The sequence below is a fragment of the Notechis scutatus genome, chromosome 1 (assembly GCF_049901735.1).
Source record: "Notechis scutatus isolate UNSWTSFEM ecotype Mainland chromosome 1, rNotScu1.2, whole genome shotgun sequence".
Classification (NCBI taxonomy): Eukaryota; Metazoa; Chordata; class Lepidosauria; order Squamata; family Elapidae; genus Notechis; species Notechis scutatus.
Genome location: NC_142009.1, coordinates 195,855,890 through 195,872,022, shown reverse-complemented (window position 1 = coordinate 195,872,022; position 16,133 = coordinate 195,855,890). Strand labels below are relative to the sequence as shown.

At 38.7% G+C, this 16,133-nt stretch overlaps 1 protein-coding gene across 7 annotated transcripts in view; it reads left to right on the top strand.

The window, feature by feature from the left end:
• The window catches only part of SLC4A10 (solute carrier family 4 member 10), a 177,004-nt gene that overhangs the window by 57,232 nt on the left and 103,639 nt on the right, over positions 1–16,133 (top strand). Inside the window, exon 1 of one of the 7 annotated variants that reach the window (XM_026674357.2) lies at positions 2,230–2,569. The exons of the other annotated variants lie outside the window; for them this stretch is intronic. Coding sequence (XP_026530142.1) covers positions 2,501–2,569 — 69 coding nt within the window. The 5' untranslated portion in view covers positions 2,230–2,500. Of the gene's footprint in view, positions 1–2,229; positions 2,570–16,133 lie in introns of those variants that run through there. 7 annotated transcript variants of the gene reach the window in all.

Sequence of the window (16,133 nt, the reverse complement as noted above, 5' to 3'; positions counted from 1 at the left end):
TAGTTCGGAGAACCAGCAAATCCAACCTCTGACTGGAGTTTTTACAGTATCCTTCCCCTGCCGCGCCCACCAAGCCACGCCCACAGAACCGGTAGTAAAAAAATGTGAATCCCACCACTGATGTAATCAACATTCGTTACTTTCCCAGCTGGCTTCTGACAAAGTAAATGGGACAAGCCAGATTCACTTAACAACTGAATCGATTTGCTTAATAACTGTGGCAAAAAAGCTCAGAAAAGGGGGCACAACTCAGTTTACAACTGTCTTGCTTAGAAACAGAAATTTTGGACTCAGTTGTGGTTGTAAGTCAAAGACTACCCGTAGTTTCTTTTCCAAATCGGTCAGAGCAATCCACAAACCTCTTTAATTCTCTTGCTTTGCAATTTAATGTTGTTCTTCCCTAATCAGTCATGGGAAAACACAATGACAATGACTCAGTGTGGGAGAGTCAAGTTCTGATTATTATGTCCATTCCAAATTGTTTCATGAACTTTCCCCATTTCCATTTCATGGCTGGATTATACTGAGCCCAGCAGTTACTGGATCACCAGGCTACACTCTCATCTACATCTATTGGTAAACAGGAGTGCCAAAACGTACCAAAATTGTGTCACATGTCTCGGTCTCCCGAGTTTTATCTCATCCATTGAAAAAGGGGATATCAAAAAGGGTGGGCAGCCCTCTAGGGATGGGCTTTTGTGAGGGGTGCTGAGCTTCACACCCAATGGAACAGCACCCAATAGTAGGGCAGATAGGCATTGCACCTCATCTTGGACAAGAGCCTAGGTCTACACTTAATTGAGGCAGCCAAGGGGTCCACTGTCTGCTCCCATCAAAGTACAGCACAAACTGCTAGGGCTGGAGTGGTGGGGATATGTTCCTAATGTCACTCTTCTTTGCTATGGCCATAAGATGTGTAATTCCATTCCCTGATGGAGAAGATCAGAGGAAACCTGCCCTCCAAACGCTGAGGTGTCATCGCATCCAAAGATACTCCTCTTCCTCTGCTGTTGCTTCTCCCTAATAACCTTGACAAAATACGGTTTCAGTATTTTATTTATTGGATTTTTAGCCTGCCTTTATTATTTTATAAGTAACCAAGTCAGTGAACTCCTTCTTCCTATTCCCCCCAACAACAACCCTGTGAAGTGGGTTGGGCTGAGAGAGAATGACTGGTCCCAAGTCACCCAGCCGGCTTTCATGCCTATGGCTGGACTAGAACTCATAGTCTCCTGCTTTGTAGCCTGGTACTTTAACCACTAGACCAAACTGGCTCTCCTTAATGCTTAGGCTAAGAATCTTGTCCTCATATGGCACCTCTGACAATTCCATATGGATGTCCCTGCAGTGAAATGTGATTTTCAAGCAAGTGCTGAAAATAAATGGGATTGTTTTTCAATCTGTTCAGTCTTTCCCCCCGTCCAGTTTTGAAAGAATATTACTTGCGTAGCCATCTTTATGTCCCTGACTCAGAAATAATCCCTTGGAAAATTCTGTGGTATTTCTGGTTTCAGGATCAGCATCTCTCTAGGGGAAATGCTGGGGTTTTTTGGGGTTTTGTATTTAATTTAAGAGCAAATTCATTTGTGTAATCACAATTTAAAACATACAGGATGATTTGTGCTGAAATATTGTGAGATATAATCAGATTATACTTGCATGTTGTTAATAAATTATTCACAGTTTTTCACGAGGGAGCAATAAAAATTGTGATGAATAAGATGGCTACTAGAACACAAATAAAGACATTTGATTGTGCTGTTTGGTCCTGAAATACATTTGTCTTGTCATAACACTGGCATGATTTTAAGCCAAGTTGATTTCTGGATTGCTGCTGGAGAAACTGTGAAAAAAATGGAACAAAAATTTTGGAAACAGAATGAAACTGATGGATGTATACAAACACACATGCATTAGATACATATTTAAAATATTTTCAGTGTAATAGAATTTGAATAAGAATACAGCTTATTATCAAGTGGCCTTGCAAACAAAATTAATTAATTCCTTCCTTCCTTCCTTCCTTCCTTCCTTCCTTCCTTCCTTCCTTCCTTCCTTCCTTCCCTCCCTCCCTCCCTCCCTCCCTCCCTCCCTCCCTCCTTCCTTCCTTCCTTCTTTGTTGCATAATGGCTGTGTTCACTTTTAATCATCCAGAGATTAAACGCCACTGTCTTCCTCCTCTGAAATAGTAACACGCATGAGGGGCTGGAGGATGCAGCTTGTTCTGCTTGGATGCTGCAGGATTGCTTTAAGCACTAAGCTTAGTGCTTTCAGATACCGTTGCCGGCATCACTGATGTAGCTTTGCGGTTGCCTCTCTCGCTACTAGATGAGGGTGACTGATGGGGGCTGGGTGGGAGTAATACATTGGAAATCTGGCATTTCAAAAACTAGAGAAGGCTGCTCCTTGCCTCAGAATGGAGAGGACTGGCATTCTCTTTGCTAGCCAAAGGATGCCTGGGAGAGAGATAGCTGAGTGATTCATTGTTATAAGGCGGGAGATGCTCTCTGGGAATAAAAGGGCCATGCAGCTTGGAATCGGTGAGCCATTCCAGTCTCTAAGTCATCAGGTATGGCTCTCTGCTTGTTATATTCCTATTTCCTATTGCAGTGTAGATGAATAATGCTATCTGGTGGCGATAGATGCAGGGGTTCATTTTAAAATGGGGGAGAAATGGGAGGGTGTTCTTGCCGGTTTTAGAGATCCACATGCTTGTTCAAATGGTAGGAAATAAGTGTGTGTGTGTGTGTGGGGGGGTGCGTGCATGTGAGAAATCAAAGCGTACAATCACTCTCTGTCAAAAGGAATTTTAAAAGCAAGCAAATGCACCATGGTATTATGTTGGTTCTGCTAAAGCACCTGTACATGGTGTAAAAGCCCTTGAAGGTTTTTCGTTTATATTTTATGTTAAAAGTTCATACACATAGTAGCAAGCTGGTAGAGGTATGCCTATCTTCCCTGAAGATACATTTTAATGCAGTTATGAAAACGGGCTGAAAACAGGTAATATAATCAGTAACAGGGCTCAATTATTCCAGAAGGTAGTATAGAGGCAAAGAGTTGATGTTAGCATTTTTAAGAGATCTGCCTGGCTTCGTTCAAAAGCGTACTGAAAAGGTTTGTCCCCCGATCTCTCTGTTTCTTTTAACTGGTGACAAACGCACGTATAAAACAGGCTGACATGATTTTCATGGATATAATATTTTGCAGCTTTTTAGACTCAACTTTCACCAGCTCCGTTATTTCCAGAGGTTATGTTTCTGACAGAAAGTTTCAGAAATAGGAGCCAGCTTCCTCTGTATTTTATATAAATCAGGGGCGGTCTATTTTTATGTAGGGGAAAAGAAATGAAAAGCACTCTAATCAATTTAACCATGTTCATGCTGAATCACCCAAGGAAAGAAGCTCTTATCAGTGCATCTCGCAGAACACGGAAAGCGATTATATCTATAAGTAAACACAAATGTGACTATAAGGGAGAAGAGGGACTTGTTAATACACTAACTTGTCTACTTGGAGTATTTTCTGGGCATTTCCATGGTAACCAATGAATTAGGGTATATTTTAAAGCTAAGAAAAAATGTTCAGGCTAATGTTGCTTATATGCAATCATGTTACACCTCATGAGGTTGTTGATGTATAGTTTGTGCAGATTGTCCCAGGAGGCTGGTCCATTTTAATTCTTGAATCCTAAGAACAGAATTTCAAGTTTTCTTTTCTCTTTTTAATAAAGGCATATGTTTAAAGTTCAAGGGAGGATAGTGTTGGAGATGCAGCTTCCAAAAATGAAATTTAAACTTGCATCTATATTGTTCCCCTGTCAGTTTATTTTCTGAGATACATATAGGAAGAAGTCTAAAGCTATGGCTCGCTGAAGAATAAGGTTCATTCAAGGCCATGGATTTTTAATTAAAAACATATATTAAAACAATATTTAGCTTGTTGTTAGTAAGTGTAATTTATATGTTTTGCAGAATTCTTATCCAGCTTATATTTTGATTAACAGTAAGTGAAAGGACACATTCTTAAGCTTGATTAGTTTTAGAATGCTTTTAATGTTACTTTTTCAACATCGCAACAAACCATATTTAATCTTTCAGAATTGAATTTTGGAGAATTTTAATGCAAGGAGTACATTCTGTTTCTTGGCAGCCTACTGAAATTCCTGAGAGAGCAGATATTCTAAATGATTTCTCTGGCAAAGTTTATTTTATTTATTTAGCAATCATATCATTCTTATTACTTATAAAGTCTTGTATAGAGCTGACTCAGAGTTTAGTGAATAATTCCAGGGATTAATCTATCATGTATCTATCTATCTATCGCTATCTATCTGTCTCTCTGTCTCTCTGTCTGTCTTTCTGTCTTTCTATCTCTGTCTCTGTCTCTGTCTCTGTCTCTCTGTCTCTGTCTCTGTCTCTGTCTCTGTCTCTGTCTCTCTCTCTGTCTCTCTCTCTCTCTCTCTCTCTCTCTATCTCTCTATCTATCTATCTAAAGACAATTTTTGGTAATACAGGCCCTCCTTGTCATTTTGGGATAGATCATTTAACCTTCATGACATCCCCAAACATGATTTGATTAGTTATGGGGATACAGTGACTTTGCTTCATTTATTGCACTGGCTGGAGATATCTAGATAATTAATCTCAAAAACATTGTTCTCCTTCTCAATTATTTGCCTACAACACTCTCCTCACTTACCCATTTGCCCTTTTGGGAGACTTGGGCAGTTTATTTGCAGCTGAGCTACTGTATAGAATGAAACTATAGGGAAGTTGCTTCTGCTTGTTTGCTTGTTTGCTTCCGATCTTTGGCTCCATTTTCCCTATGACAGGAATTCTTACATCACCCCTCAGTAGCCCAGAAAAATGAGTAGGAGTGACATTTACAGATTTCTCCTCAAAGTGCCAGACTACAGTACTGCTTTTACTCTATGGTATGAACTGAAAGGGGGAGGGTTGTTTTTGTTTTTTTAGTGCTGCTGGATCTATAGCAGCTTCTGCCAAGGTAGTGATTTGTTTACTGTTTGTTCTCAGCTTCTCAGAGAAGAAGAAGCTGAGGGGGTCACCTTCAAAACGATTCCAAGGTTTAGGAGAGTGAAAGTGGTGGCCACGTGAAGCTGTCCCTCATTGGTTGCATGGCATTAGGATGCTTTCTCAGTCACAATTTGATTGGCTGGCCTTACAGATGTCTGAGCCAGTGAGAGAGGAGAGGAGAAAGTATCATGGAAACAGCAGCAGCAGACAGAAGGAACCAGACTTCAGTTCGTGACAACTACAGCAGTTCTCAGTTCCTTTGCTTCCTAAAAAAAAGGGACATAGGGAAATGTTCAGGGGTGAATAGATTGGAAAATCAAGAGTCATGCTTTGGGTTGGTGAACTTTGGTTTGCTGCTAACTGGCTTCCACATACCTTGCATCTGGGGTGAGAAAGTAGAATTTTATATTGTACAGCGTAAGCAGAAGACATGCTGCACAATTACAATAGCAAACGATAGTTTGCTGATAATGATAAGGGAAGAACTGAAGCAGGTAAAGGAAAATGTTGAAGGAATGTATAGGTAGTCCTTGACTTACGACCACAATAGAGCCCAAAATATCTGTTGTGAAGTGAGATATTCCTTAAGTGAATTTTGCCCCATTTTACGACCTTTCTTGCCACAGTTGTTAAGTGAAAAACCGTAGTTGACAAGTTAGTAACCCAGTTGTTAAGTGAATCTGGCTTTCCCATGGACTTTGTTTGTCAGAAGGTCACAAAAGGCGATCAAATGACCTTGGGGACACAGCAACGGTCATAAATATGAACCGGTTGCCAAGCGCCTGAATTTTGATCACATGATTATGGGGATGCTGCAAAGGTCATAACTTTGAAAATTGGTCATCGTAAGTCACCTTTTTCAGTGCCGTTGTAAACTTGAATGGTGACTAAACGAATTGTTGTAAGTCAAAGACTACCTGTATTAGTGATGCATTTATATTTCACCAAAACACAGCTCAAGTGTCTCATTTTTAAAATATATTTCCACAATCCTTTGTGAAAGCTGAGGTTAGGCTTACGAAGACTAAAACAAATGCAGTCTATATTTCTGAGGGTGAGTTTTGGCACACTTTGTTGGGTACTAGTAAAGGAGAATATTTGTACTTCAGGGTTGAAATCCTTGGTGCTCTCTGAGCTTGGATGTTTTCTTGATGACATTTCATTACCCAAACTAGGTAACATCATCAGGGTACTGATGGGTAATGGGTGATGAAATGTCTACAAGAAAACAAGCAAGCTCAGACAGTACTAAGGACACCTCACTTTGTTGGGTTCCCAAATGCTGCTCTGCGCATTGAAACCAGTTTTTTCCCCCTCTTCTTTGAAGTCTGTCTTGAGAGTGTAGGCTCATTCATTGACTAAAGCTATTATTTTACCCAGAAGACTTACCTCCCTTGACTTATATGATCAGCACCATTCCAAGTGGATAAGCTCTCTGGAAAATAAACTAAGAGGACATGGCTTGTCACCATTCTTGTGTCCATAACATTATCTAAAGGCCAAAGAAGCTATAAAGCGGGTTATTTGAAACACCTATAAATCAAATAATTTTAACAGAATGGTTCAATGCAGAATCTTAGGGTACTTTGAAATCTCTGCTCTGGCTTCTTACCTTTGCAATAACTTCCTTTGAGGGTACGGCAGTAGATTTTTATTACTCCTATTAAATGTTCTATCTTCATGCAAGAAAGATATTCAGAATGGCTAAACTTTTGACTTTTGAGCTCTGTTGAGTCTGTGGCATGGATTTTATTATGCTCCTTTTAAAAGGATCCCTTTCATCTACAAATTGCACTTCTACTAATAGCATTGTGGGTAGATCAGACCTATTTTATTCCATTCCCTTTTGTTTCATTCAAATACAGATGTTACTTATAAGCTTGGTAAAGTTTGCTTCTGGAACCATCTGACTATGAAACAAATGCCATCTCAGGTGCCATAAAGATCAATACATAGATTCAAATCCAATTCAGCTTCTGCACTTTAAAATTTATTTCATGCCATTTCAGTTCGTAGTCATGCTTGTTATGTTTTCTTGGTCTTCTCTGGTCTTGGATCAAAATAAACTGTCTATTTCTCTCTCTATATATAAACACAATTTTCCTTGGGTGGGATATACATACTGTTGTGGTTCGCCGGCTGCCTGCAGAGATGGCAGCAGAATCGAACAGTGGGGAAGAATAGGGACCAGTCCTGGAGTTTGGGGGGGACTCGGACAAGGGTCCTGCGTCCGATACAGAGATGGGACCAGGACCACCTGGGAGTTGTGTGCTGACTCCGGAGCCTCCAGAATCTGACAGCAGCGAGGCAGAGGAACAAGAGGAGCCTGTTCCCAGTGCACATGTGCGCAGAGCTCCCAGAAGGCAAGAGCAGCTAAGACAAAAGGGGCGACTTGAGAGTAAGGCTTGGAGGAGATTGCCCCTCCCCTAAGGTATAAAGGAAGTGCAAAGGTAGAGAAACCTTTGCAGGAAGCAAAGTCATTCACTCTGTTCAGATTAAACCTTGAAGCTCTGTGTGGACTTTCTACTTTGGTTGGTTTTTTACAACTAATTTGGCACTTTAGTTGTTGGCAACAATTCAAAGGAGATAAAGGTGAGTGTTTATCTTGGGAAACTGTTTGGGACTCATTACAGGCTGGGAATGAACAGAATTCCCAGTGTTGAAATAAAACAAGAGTTGTTTGAACTAAGTGTGTGCTTAATTACGGTATGAGTAAGCCTTGGTCAGAACACGTGTGTGTGTGTGTGTGTGTGTGTGTGTGTGTGTGTGTGTGTGTGTGTATGATGACCTGAACTAATAACATGAAGGAAATATATATTGGGTTAGTTTTTTTAAAAAAATTATGCATACACTCAGTAGTTATCATCGTGAGTGGGATATTGGTGACAGTGTACTCAAGGCATGGTGGATCCTGGATTAAGAAGCCTGATGAATTGCTGGAAGAATACCTAGCCTTTTCAGTTCTTAGTAGATGCTGTCAGTCAGTGGTAGAGGTATGTCAATAAGATTATTCCTTTGTGAACAGAGTTATCATAAAACAAGACCATTGACCATTAATTGGATTAATATAAATATATGAAATTCCAAGACTGCTGCGTTATCGCCAATCTGTTCCCTGGGTTCATTGGAATTTGCTTCCAGGGTAATGTTGTAGATTCTAAGTCTGAAAGAAATGTGTCTCCTTCTTTTATGAATTCAATTTCTTTTCAGGTAGTCCCCTACAGGTTGCTTAGTGAAAGTTCAGAATTATGACAGATCTCCCAGAGCTATTTATGACCAGGTTTTGAAGTTGTGATGGCCACCCCCACCCTTGCAGTTACGTGATTGTAGTTTGGGCGGTTGACAAATGGTCTTTGCAGTGTCCCATGACCACAATATATGAAGGGTTTGTTATTGTTGTTGTTGTTGTTGTTGTTGTCAGAAAACAGCATTTACTTCCAGTTTCTGGCATAAACATTGTCTAAAATGGGTTTGCTTAATTACCTTGGTGTTCACTTAATGACCGTTGAAAAAAGGTCATAAAAATTGAGCATGGACATTGATTGGGTGACTTGTTTAATAACCAGCACAGCTTACAACTCTAATTCTGGGCTCAATTATAGTTGTACGTCAAGGACTACCTATAGTTCTACTTCTGGCTATTGCCAGATCTATTCTTGCTTTGATCCTCTTCTGCACAGTCACCATTGTGTGAAGCTTCTGTTCTGTTGCTGTTTCATGAAGCTGCTTCCATCTAAATTTGTGGTTATTTTTCTCCTTTGGCACCAGAGTCAGCTTGGTATAGAATCCTTGAACAGAATTTCCCCTCATATTCCCATCTGAGAACCACTTTTTCATATGTAGCTGCTTAAGATTTTCAATCAATAGTCTAAATGCTTGGCAAACCAGAATTGTTACCCTCTGGAGGTTTCTCCCGGATGATTCCAGTTCTCCATCCTGGATATAGTTATAAGAAAAAAGTATTCTCATTCATATCAACAGACTATTTTTAAAAAAATAAAAATAGATTCAATAAAGAAACATTAGACTCAGGATCACCCAGTTTATGAAGCTTGACTGGGTTGCACTTTCTTGTCATTAAAATATAAGGAATACATTTATAACCAACCTTTTAATGTGCATGTTTGCACGGTTAACTTATTTCTTATCAACTGTATATTTAAGATGAAAAGTGACATTTGCTTTGTGACTCGGCTTGGTTATTTTTTTAAACACTATTTGCCTTTTTGTGATCTCATAGGTTGGTGACAGCCTCCATTAAAAAAATAATGGATAATTTCTTTTGTGAAAATTTGCTAATCTTATCTCCAAGATCTTGTGTGATCTTGTGAGAAAAATGCTGAACTTCTCAGATCTTGCCATCTTTTTATAGTTCTTGTGTAAAATCTAATGCTAGAACACAGGGTCTCATAAGATTTGTTTATCTTGCAAGAATTTAGACCTTTTAAATTTATTTACGGTCATTCTTCCTCCAAAAGATTTGGAATGAGGGGTGCATGAGAAACTGTGTGCATGAGAAACTGTGTGCGGGGGTGTACACATACACACACACACATGGCATGTATAGATTCCAAGAATGCTTAATGTGTAGTTATGTAACACTGTGTTAGCAATGTTGCATCCTCAAATGTACATATTTATCTGCTGCAGAAATATTGTACGTGCAGGACTTATGCATATTTCTATATGGAAATGACTTTTTTCCGGAAAGCTATCTTGCACCGAAGCAACTTTATTTCACCTCCCAAAAGAATGGTGTTTGTTCAAGTAGCTCTAGTTTTACTATAATTGCATATAACTTTGAATTCATAGCAGGGACATAAGGAGAAGAGGATAGATAAGTAGCTCCCCAAAAAAGAACTGTTGGAATAAGTCTTCAGTTCTGGTGTAGAAGGCAGAAAGGACATACTATTTCTGAACAAGCATAAGCTGCACTTTGACCAAGTAGTCAGAGCATTTGAATTTGAAACCAAGATAGCCCAGAGTGTATGACTCATACCAGATTATTTTTAAACCTTAGCTTGTTTTACAGACAGTGCATTATTTTCTTTCAGCATATGGAAGAATCGGAAGAAATCTCAGCGGGCCTTATTCCGAGAAACCAGGGAACGAATTTCACATCTGTTTCTTTAATCACTGTAATGTACAAATCGCGAAACGAGTTAACGATGATCAACCTAATATTCCTATAATACAACCCAAAATGAAAGGCTTTCAGAAGGAATAAATAGGTCGTCACATCTTTTTCCAGTTTCTCTTTCAGCACAGTCTCATTTTCTTCAAGATTTTGCCATTCTGGTAGTTTTGAGTAATACACGCATGAGAGACCTCGCATGCAGTGGTGGGAACACGGGATTCTGAATCAATACCTTTCTCCAAAAAAAGTTTGTCTGCCAATTCTACTGTATTGAGTTGGAGGTCATATTCTGCATCTTACAACTCTATTAAAATTCATGAAATTCTTTTTTTTTTTTTGCTGTGGCAAACGGCAAATTGGTTTGTCTATAATAAAACTCTTCAGAAAGGGTGCGACTCCTCCTCCTCCAGCTCCTAGTCAGCTGCTGACAGAAAAGGCTGGAAAATATTGAGAGGCTTATTACCCTTAGCACCTGCTTTTTTCTCCAGCTGCTTATTTCAGGCAGTGGAAGATCTTACTATATCATTATTTTAAGCTAATGATACAGCTATGGGAGAATGGCCGGTAGAAAATTGCCATCATTGATTAGGGCCCCAAAACAAACAAAGCTTGTCATTTACAAGGAAACAACAATAGTTGTTTAGAAATGGGGTCTTAATATAAGTGAAAAAGAGGTACTTAGAAGCTAGTTATCAAATTTGTGGAAAGCAATAAATGAAAATCTGGGTAGGGAGAGACTTATAATGTGTGTGTCATAACAGACAGGAAATGAATATATGTAGGTGATTTATATTTGTGGAAATCTGTACAAGATGTGCTATTATAAAAAAATTTGGGCCAGCTAAGTAATTCCCAATGCCACAGGGCACTGGGAATTGGTCTCTGAGGCGATAGATCAACAGGCTGTTAACAAAATGTTCTAAAATGCCCCTTTTGGTATCTGTGCTGTAAAGGAAAACTGTGATTCCCATTGGGTCTGGCATTTTGAGTGTTGAAGGTTTGACATTTTTAAAGTTTTAGTTGAATAACATGGCATGCTACCAATATCATCACTCCAAGGCCTTTGGTCTGTTGCAGTTGTAGTAATTGTGGTGCCTATATATTTGTACTTTGGAAGGCTACCAGCCCCCTCAAATGTGATCCTTAAAGGAAGGAGATTAACCAAGGCAAATCCTGGTTAGGGTAAGGGGACTACAGTCCTATGACTGTAAGCTAGTTATGGATGGATTTAAGGCACCATGAAGTAGTTGAATAAATCTTGGGGACATGGTAATTAGCAGATAGACATAATTGTGATGAGACAGTAATTGGAGGCATTTGCAGTTTTATAGCTTAGAAGGAATCTAAATTCAGGACGTGATAGTACATATTATTGGAGGTTAAAATACATTGTCAGTAAAGTAACCTCATTAATTTAATCTAAAACCATTTTATGTTGGGTTTTTTTTCAGTGCAGCCAGTGGGGTGTTGGAGGATCATGGTTTTTTTGGTGGAGGAATTAGAAACCTAGGATTTTCTGAGTGTGCTATTTTTATTGGTAGATAATTTATTTCATCCTCAAAACTCTCATGAACTTTCAGGGAGGCTAACAATGAGCTGAAATCTTAGATGCAGCTTTTCCCGTGCAGGTCCCACTTGTTTCAGCATGCAAAATGGCAGCCTGTTCTTTTTTCCGACGTGTGAGGAAACCACCATCAATTTCATGTACTTCCAACGCCTTTGGTGTTACAAAGCAGTACAACAATTTAATGGACTTTGTAACAAAATGTTTTATTGGAAGTCTGATTAAAAACATTGGATCAATTGATTTGCAATGGGTATTACAAAGAGAGTATTTCAAGAATTTTGTGGGTTATGTTTTCAATACAATATATTGGAATTATTTCCTTGTCAGTATATATAATTGAAATATGTATATTATTATTAAAACATTATGGTCCAGATGCTTTAGCAGCATTTCTTTTATTCTAAATGAAGCAAACCAAAGTTTTCCAATTAAGAGAATACTGTGAATATAAGCTATATGGCTGTAATGACATTGATCAGTTTTGGAAATGACATTCTTATCTGTAATTTCCCAAAAGTTCGTCCACATATAAAAATAGTGTATGGTATAAGTTGATTAAAATTAGGATTTTAGAAAGGTACAAATGCACTAAAGGTCCACGTGCATTTGAAACAAGGCTTTGGAATTATAGATATAATAATACATGTTTTGAATTAAAACAATATTTAAAAATTGGACACGTGAGGAAAATAGAGGAACTAAAGAATACAATTAAACAAGAATGCTCAAACTTGACTTACAATTACAGAATGAAGTAAAATATTTTAAGATTGGATATATTGAAATATATTTTTGAACAATGAACCCAGAAATTAATTTTGATAGAGTCTGTATCTACAGATTGTATCTAAAAGGTGTTATGGAAGAGTAACAAGTAAAAAGGGAAGGAATATAAAGTTGCTAACTTCCCGTAACCCTTTGTTGACTTGAGAAGTTTTATGGATTTGTTTAAAGATAAGAGAGGCGATATGGGAAACAGAGATCATTTGTAATATTTTAAGAGAAGGAGATGCATTACTAAAATTGTTTATACTTGTGATGAAGGTAGGAAAGAACTTCTTTATATATTTCTTTTTCTTTATTATATTCTTTTTTTCTTTCCTATTTTTTCTATTTTTCCTTTCCCCCTTTCTATTCTGCACATTGTATTTTTTACTTTTTTTCAGTTGTATTAGTTTTCACTGTTATAATTATAATCTATAATAAAATTACTACTGTATTAAAAAAAAAGTTGGAGGGAAAGTGCTAAAGTGTTCTGATGCATATGACCGACAGGCAGCCTCAAGGAAGATAAAACTCTGGAATGAGAACTAGATGAGTTCTACTTTCATGCAAATCCTGTACTTCATGGCATAGAGATGGGTGAAAATATAAATAAAATCTAAATAAAAATAAATGTAAAAAGTATCATATCCTTCCAATAACCTTAATGCAGTAAGTTGTTGAGGTTAGGCTATTTTTAAAAATGTTGTTTTAATATAAAACTTCGGAGAATCTAGTTTTAACTGTATTTTAGAAAACAGCAACAAAACCAACAGGTATTTTTGAGGGAGATTTATTTTTCCGAAATAAACATCAGAACATTTTCCTCAGTGCTTTATGTGGAATGAGTGGTGCAGTAGCTCAGTGGCTAAGACCAGTAGTGGGATTCAAATTTTTTTACTCCCAGTTCTGTGGGTGTGACATGGTGGCCATGGTGTGGCTTTGTGCGCATGGCTTTGTGGGCGTGGCAGGGGAAGGTTACTGCAAAATCCAATTCCCTCCTCATCCCACTAACCTGCTTTCCAGTTCTGTTCTGCTGTGCAAGGCAACAAAAGAAGACCCAGCCGATCAACTGGGACTTGGGAGGGAGAGAATAGATGGGGGCGGGGCCAGTCAGAGGTGGGATTTGCCGGTTCTCCAAACTACTCAAAATTTCCGCTACCAGTTCTCCAGAACTGGTCAGAACTGGCCAAATACCACCTCTGGCTAAGACGTTGGGCTTGTCAGCTGGAAAGCCGGCAGTCCAGGTTCGAGATCTAAGTGTCATGCAATGCAGTGAGCTTCTGTTTTTGTCCTAGCTCCTGCCAACCTACAGTTCCAAAGCATGCAAATGCGAGCAGATAAAAAGGTACAATTTCGATGAGAAGATAACAGTGCTCTGTGATGTCATGCTGTCCACATGACTATGGAAATGTCTTCGGGCAGCACTGGCTCAGTGGCATTGAAACAGGGATGAGTACTACCCCCTTTAGTCAGCGAATGACTAGTGGAGTAAAATCTGCAGGGACCCCTTTACCTCTTTTTTAATGTGAAATATAATACAGGTGGTCCTCAGTTAATGACCATTCCTTCATCAACTGTTTAAAGTTACAACAGCATTGAACAAGGAGACTTATGCCCGGTTTTCAAAGTTTGCAGCCCACACACTATCCTGGCAGTTATGGGATCGTGAGTTGAGTGCTTGGCAACCAGCTTGCAATTGTATCAGTGGCAGCATCCCATCGAAGTGTTAATACCACTTTATTAATGCCTTGGTAAGGCCACACTTGGAATACTGCATCCAATTTTGGTTGCCACAATGTAAAAAAGACGTCGAGACTCTAGAAAGAGTGCAGAGAAGAGCAACAAAGATGATTAGGGGTTTGGAGGCTAAAACATATGAAGAACAGTTGTTGGAACTGGCTATGTCTAGTCTGATGGAAAAGAAGGACTAGGGGTGACATGATAGCCGTGTTCCAATATTTCAGGGGCTGCCACAAAGAAGAGGGAGTCAAGCTATTCTCCAAAGCACCTGAGGGCAGGACAAGAAGCAGTGGATAGAAACTAATAAAGGAGAAAAGCAATCTAGAACTAAGGAAAAATTGTTAGAACAATTAATCAGTGGAACAACTTACCTCTAGAATTTGTGAATGCTACAACACTGAAAGTTTTAAAGAAGAGATTGGATGACCATTTGTCTGAAATGGTATAGGGTTTCCTGCCTAAGCAGGGGGTTGGACTAGAAGACCTCCAAGGTCCCTTCCAACTCTGTTATTCTATGCTGTTGCCATTTGTGACCTTCACTGCCAGTTTCTGACAAGCAGAGTGAATGGCATTGCTGGCAGCAGGTAGCAAATGGCGATCAGATGGTGTTGCACCTAATGAACCTCATGGGATTTGCTTAACAAGGGCAACTGGAACTGCCAGAATTGCCATTGTAAGCCAGAGCGGCCACGGGACATTGTGCTTTAGAACCGCGTCACTCAGTGACAGGAGTTTCTGGTTCCAATTACCATCATTAACCAAGGACTACATTTATCCCATTCAGAAGGATAATATCATTACGTCTGTAAAAAGGGAGGATAGCGGTGGCATCAGATGGGTGAATAAATGTTAGCCTAATAAATCAGATGAGCACAATGGCTTTCATCTCATGGACAGCTTGCAGGGGTTTGTTAGCTTCTACAACCAAGACAAGAACTTGATAACCTTTGAAAAGATGTCTTCTTCTGTGCTCTGAGCTATCCATATGTTCTATTAACATGCTCCTCTTTGGCTTTAATGAAGCTAATTGTTGCGCTGATCAACGTGAATATTAACAAAAAGTGCTGAACATAATACATGTCCAGAAATACAGATTGTAATGTATACAGATTAATAATGCAGTTGAAAGAGCTGTTTGCTCTGGATTTGTCTAAATGCCTAAACATAAATGGAATAAATGGAACAGAAAAGAAGGGATTTCATTGCAGAAAATGCATCTTAGTAATGAGCATCTGTTCAGGTTTTCTTATAAGATAATCAGGACTATCTTACAATATATGTTTTGTATGAAGGACTGTACTGGTCATAATGGCATGAACTCCTTCTGTAGTGATATTTAAATCAACAATTGTATTATAGACCTACATTTCGAAAGAAGGAGCGGTTGGATGACACATGCATGCCCACAATTCTTTTAATGAGACACCGGCCTGGCTTGCACATTATTCTAGCCAGAATTTTAAACAATGGAATGTAGAATAAGCCCCAGAGACATAGTTAGTGCATCATACTGAATTATTTATTTATTTGCAGGGGTTTTTTTTATAGCTCTCCTCAGTCGCGAACTTTTGGGCTGATTACAACAGAGTAAAAATTAAAACGATGCAAAAATATGTGTAATATATAATTATAATGTATAAGAGGCACAGGTGTGATGGGTGGCATAGATATGTGATAAATCAATCAGTAAAATATACCTCTATTAGCTATATACATTAAATATCTCTCCAAAAATAAAAACCTTACAGCTTAGCATTATGGCTTCTTAAAAGGGGATTCAGTTTATACTAGTTTTTTTTTTTAATGTCTACATTATCTGAATGACATAGTTTCATAATTGCTTTAGTGGAAGCTTTTCATTTCTTGTCCCAAAGCTACTCTTTCAAAA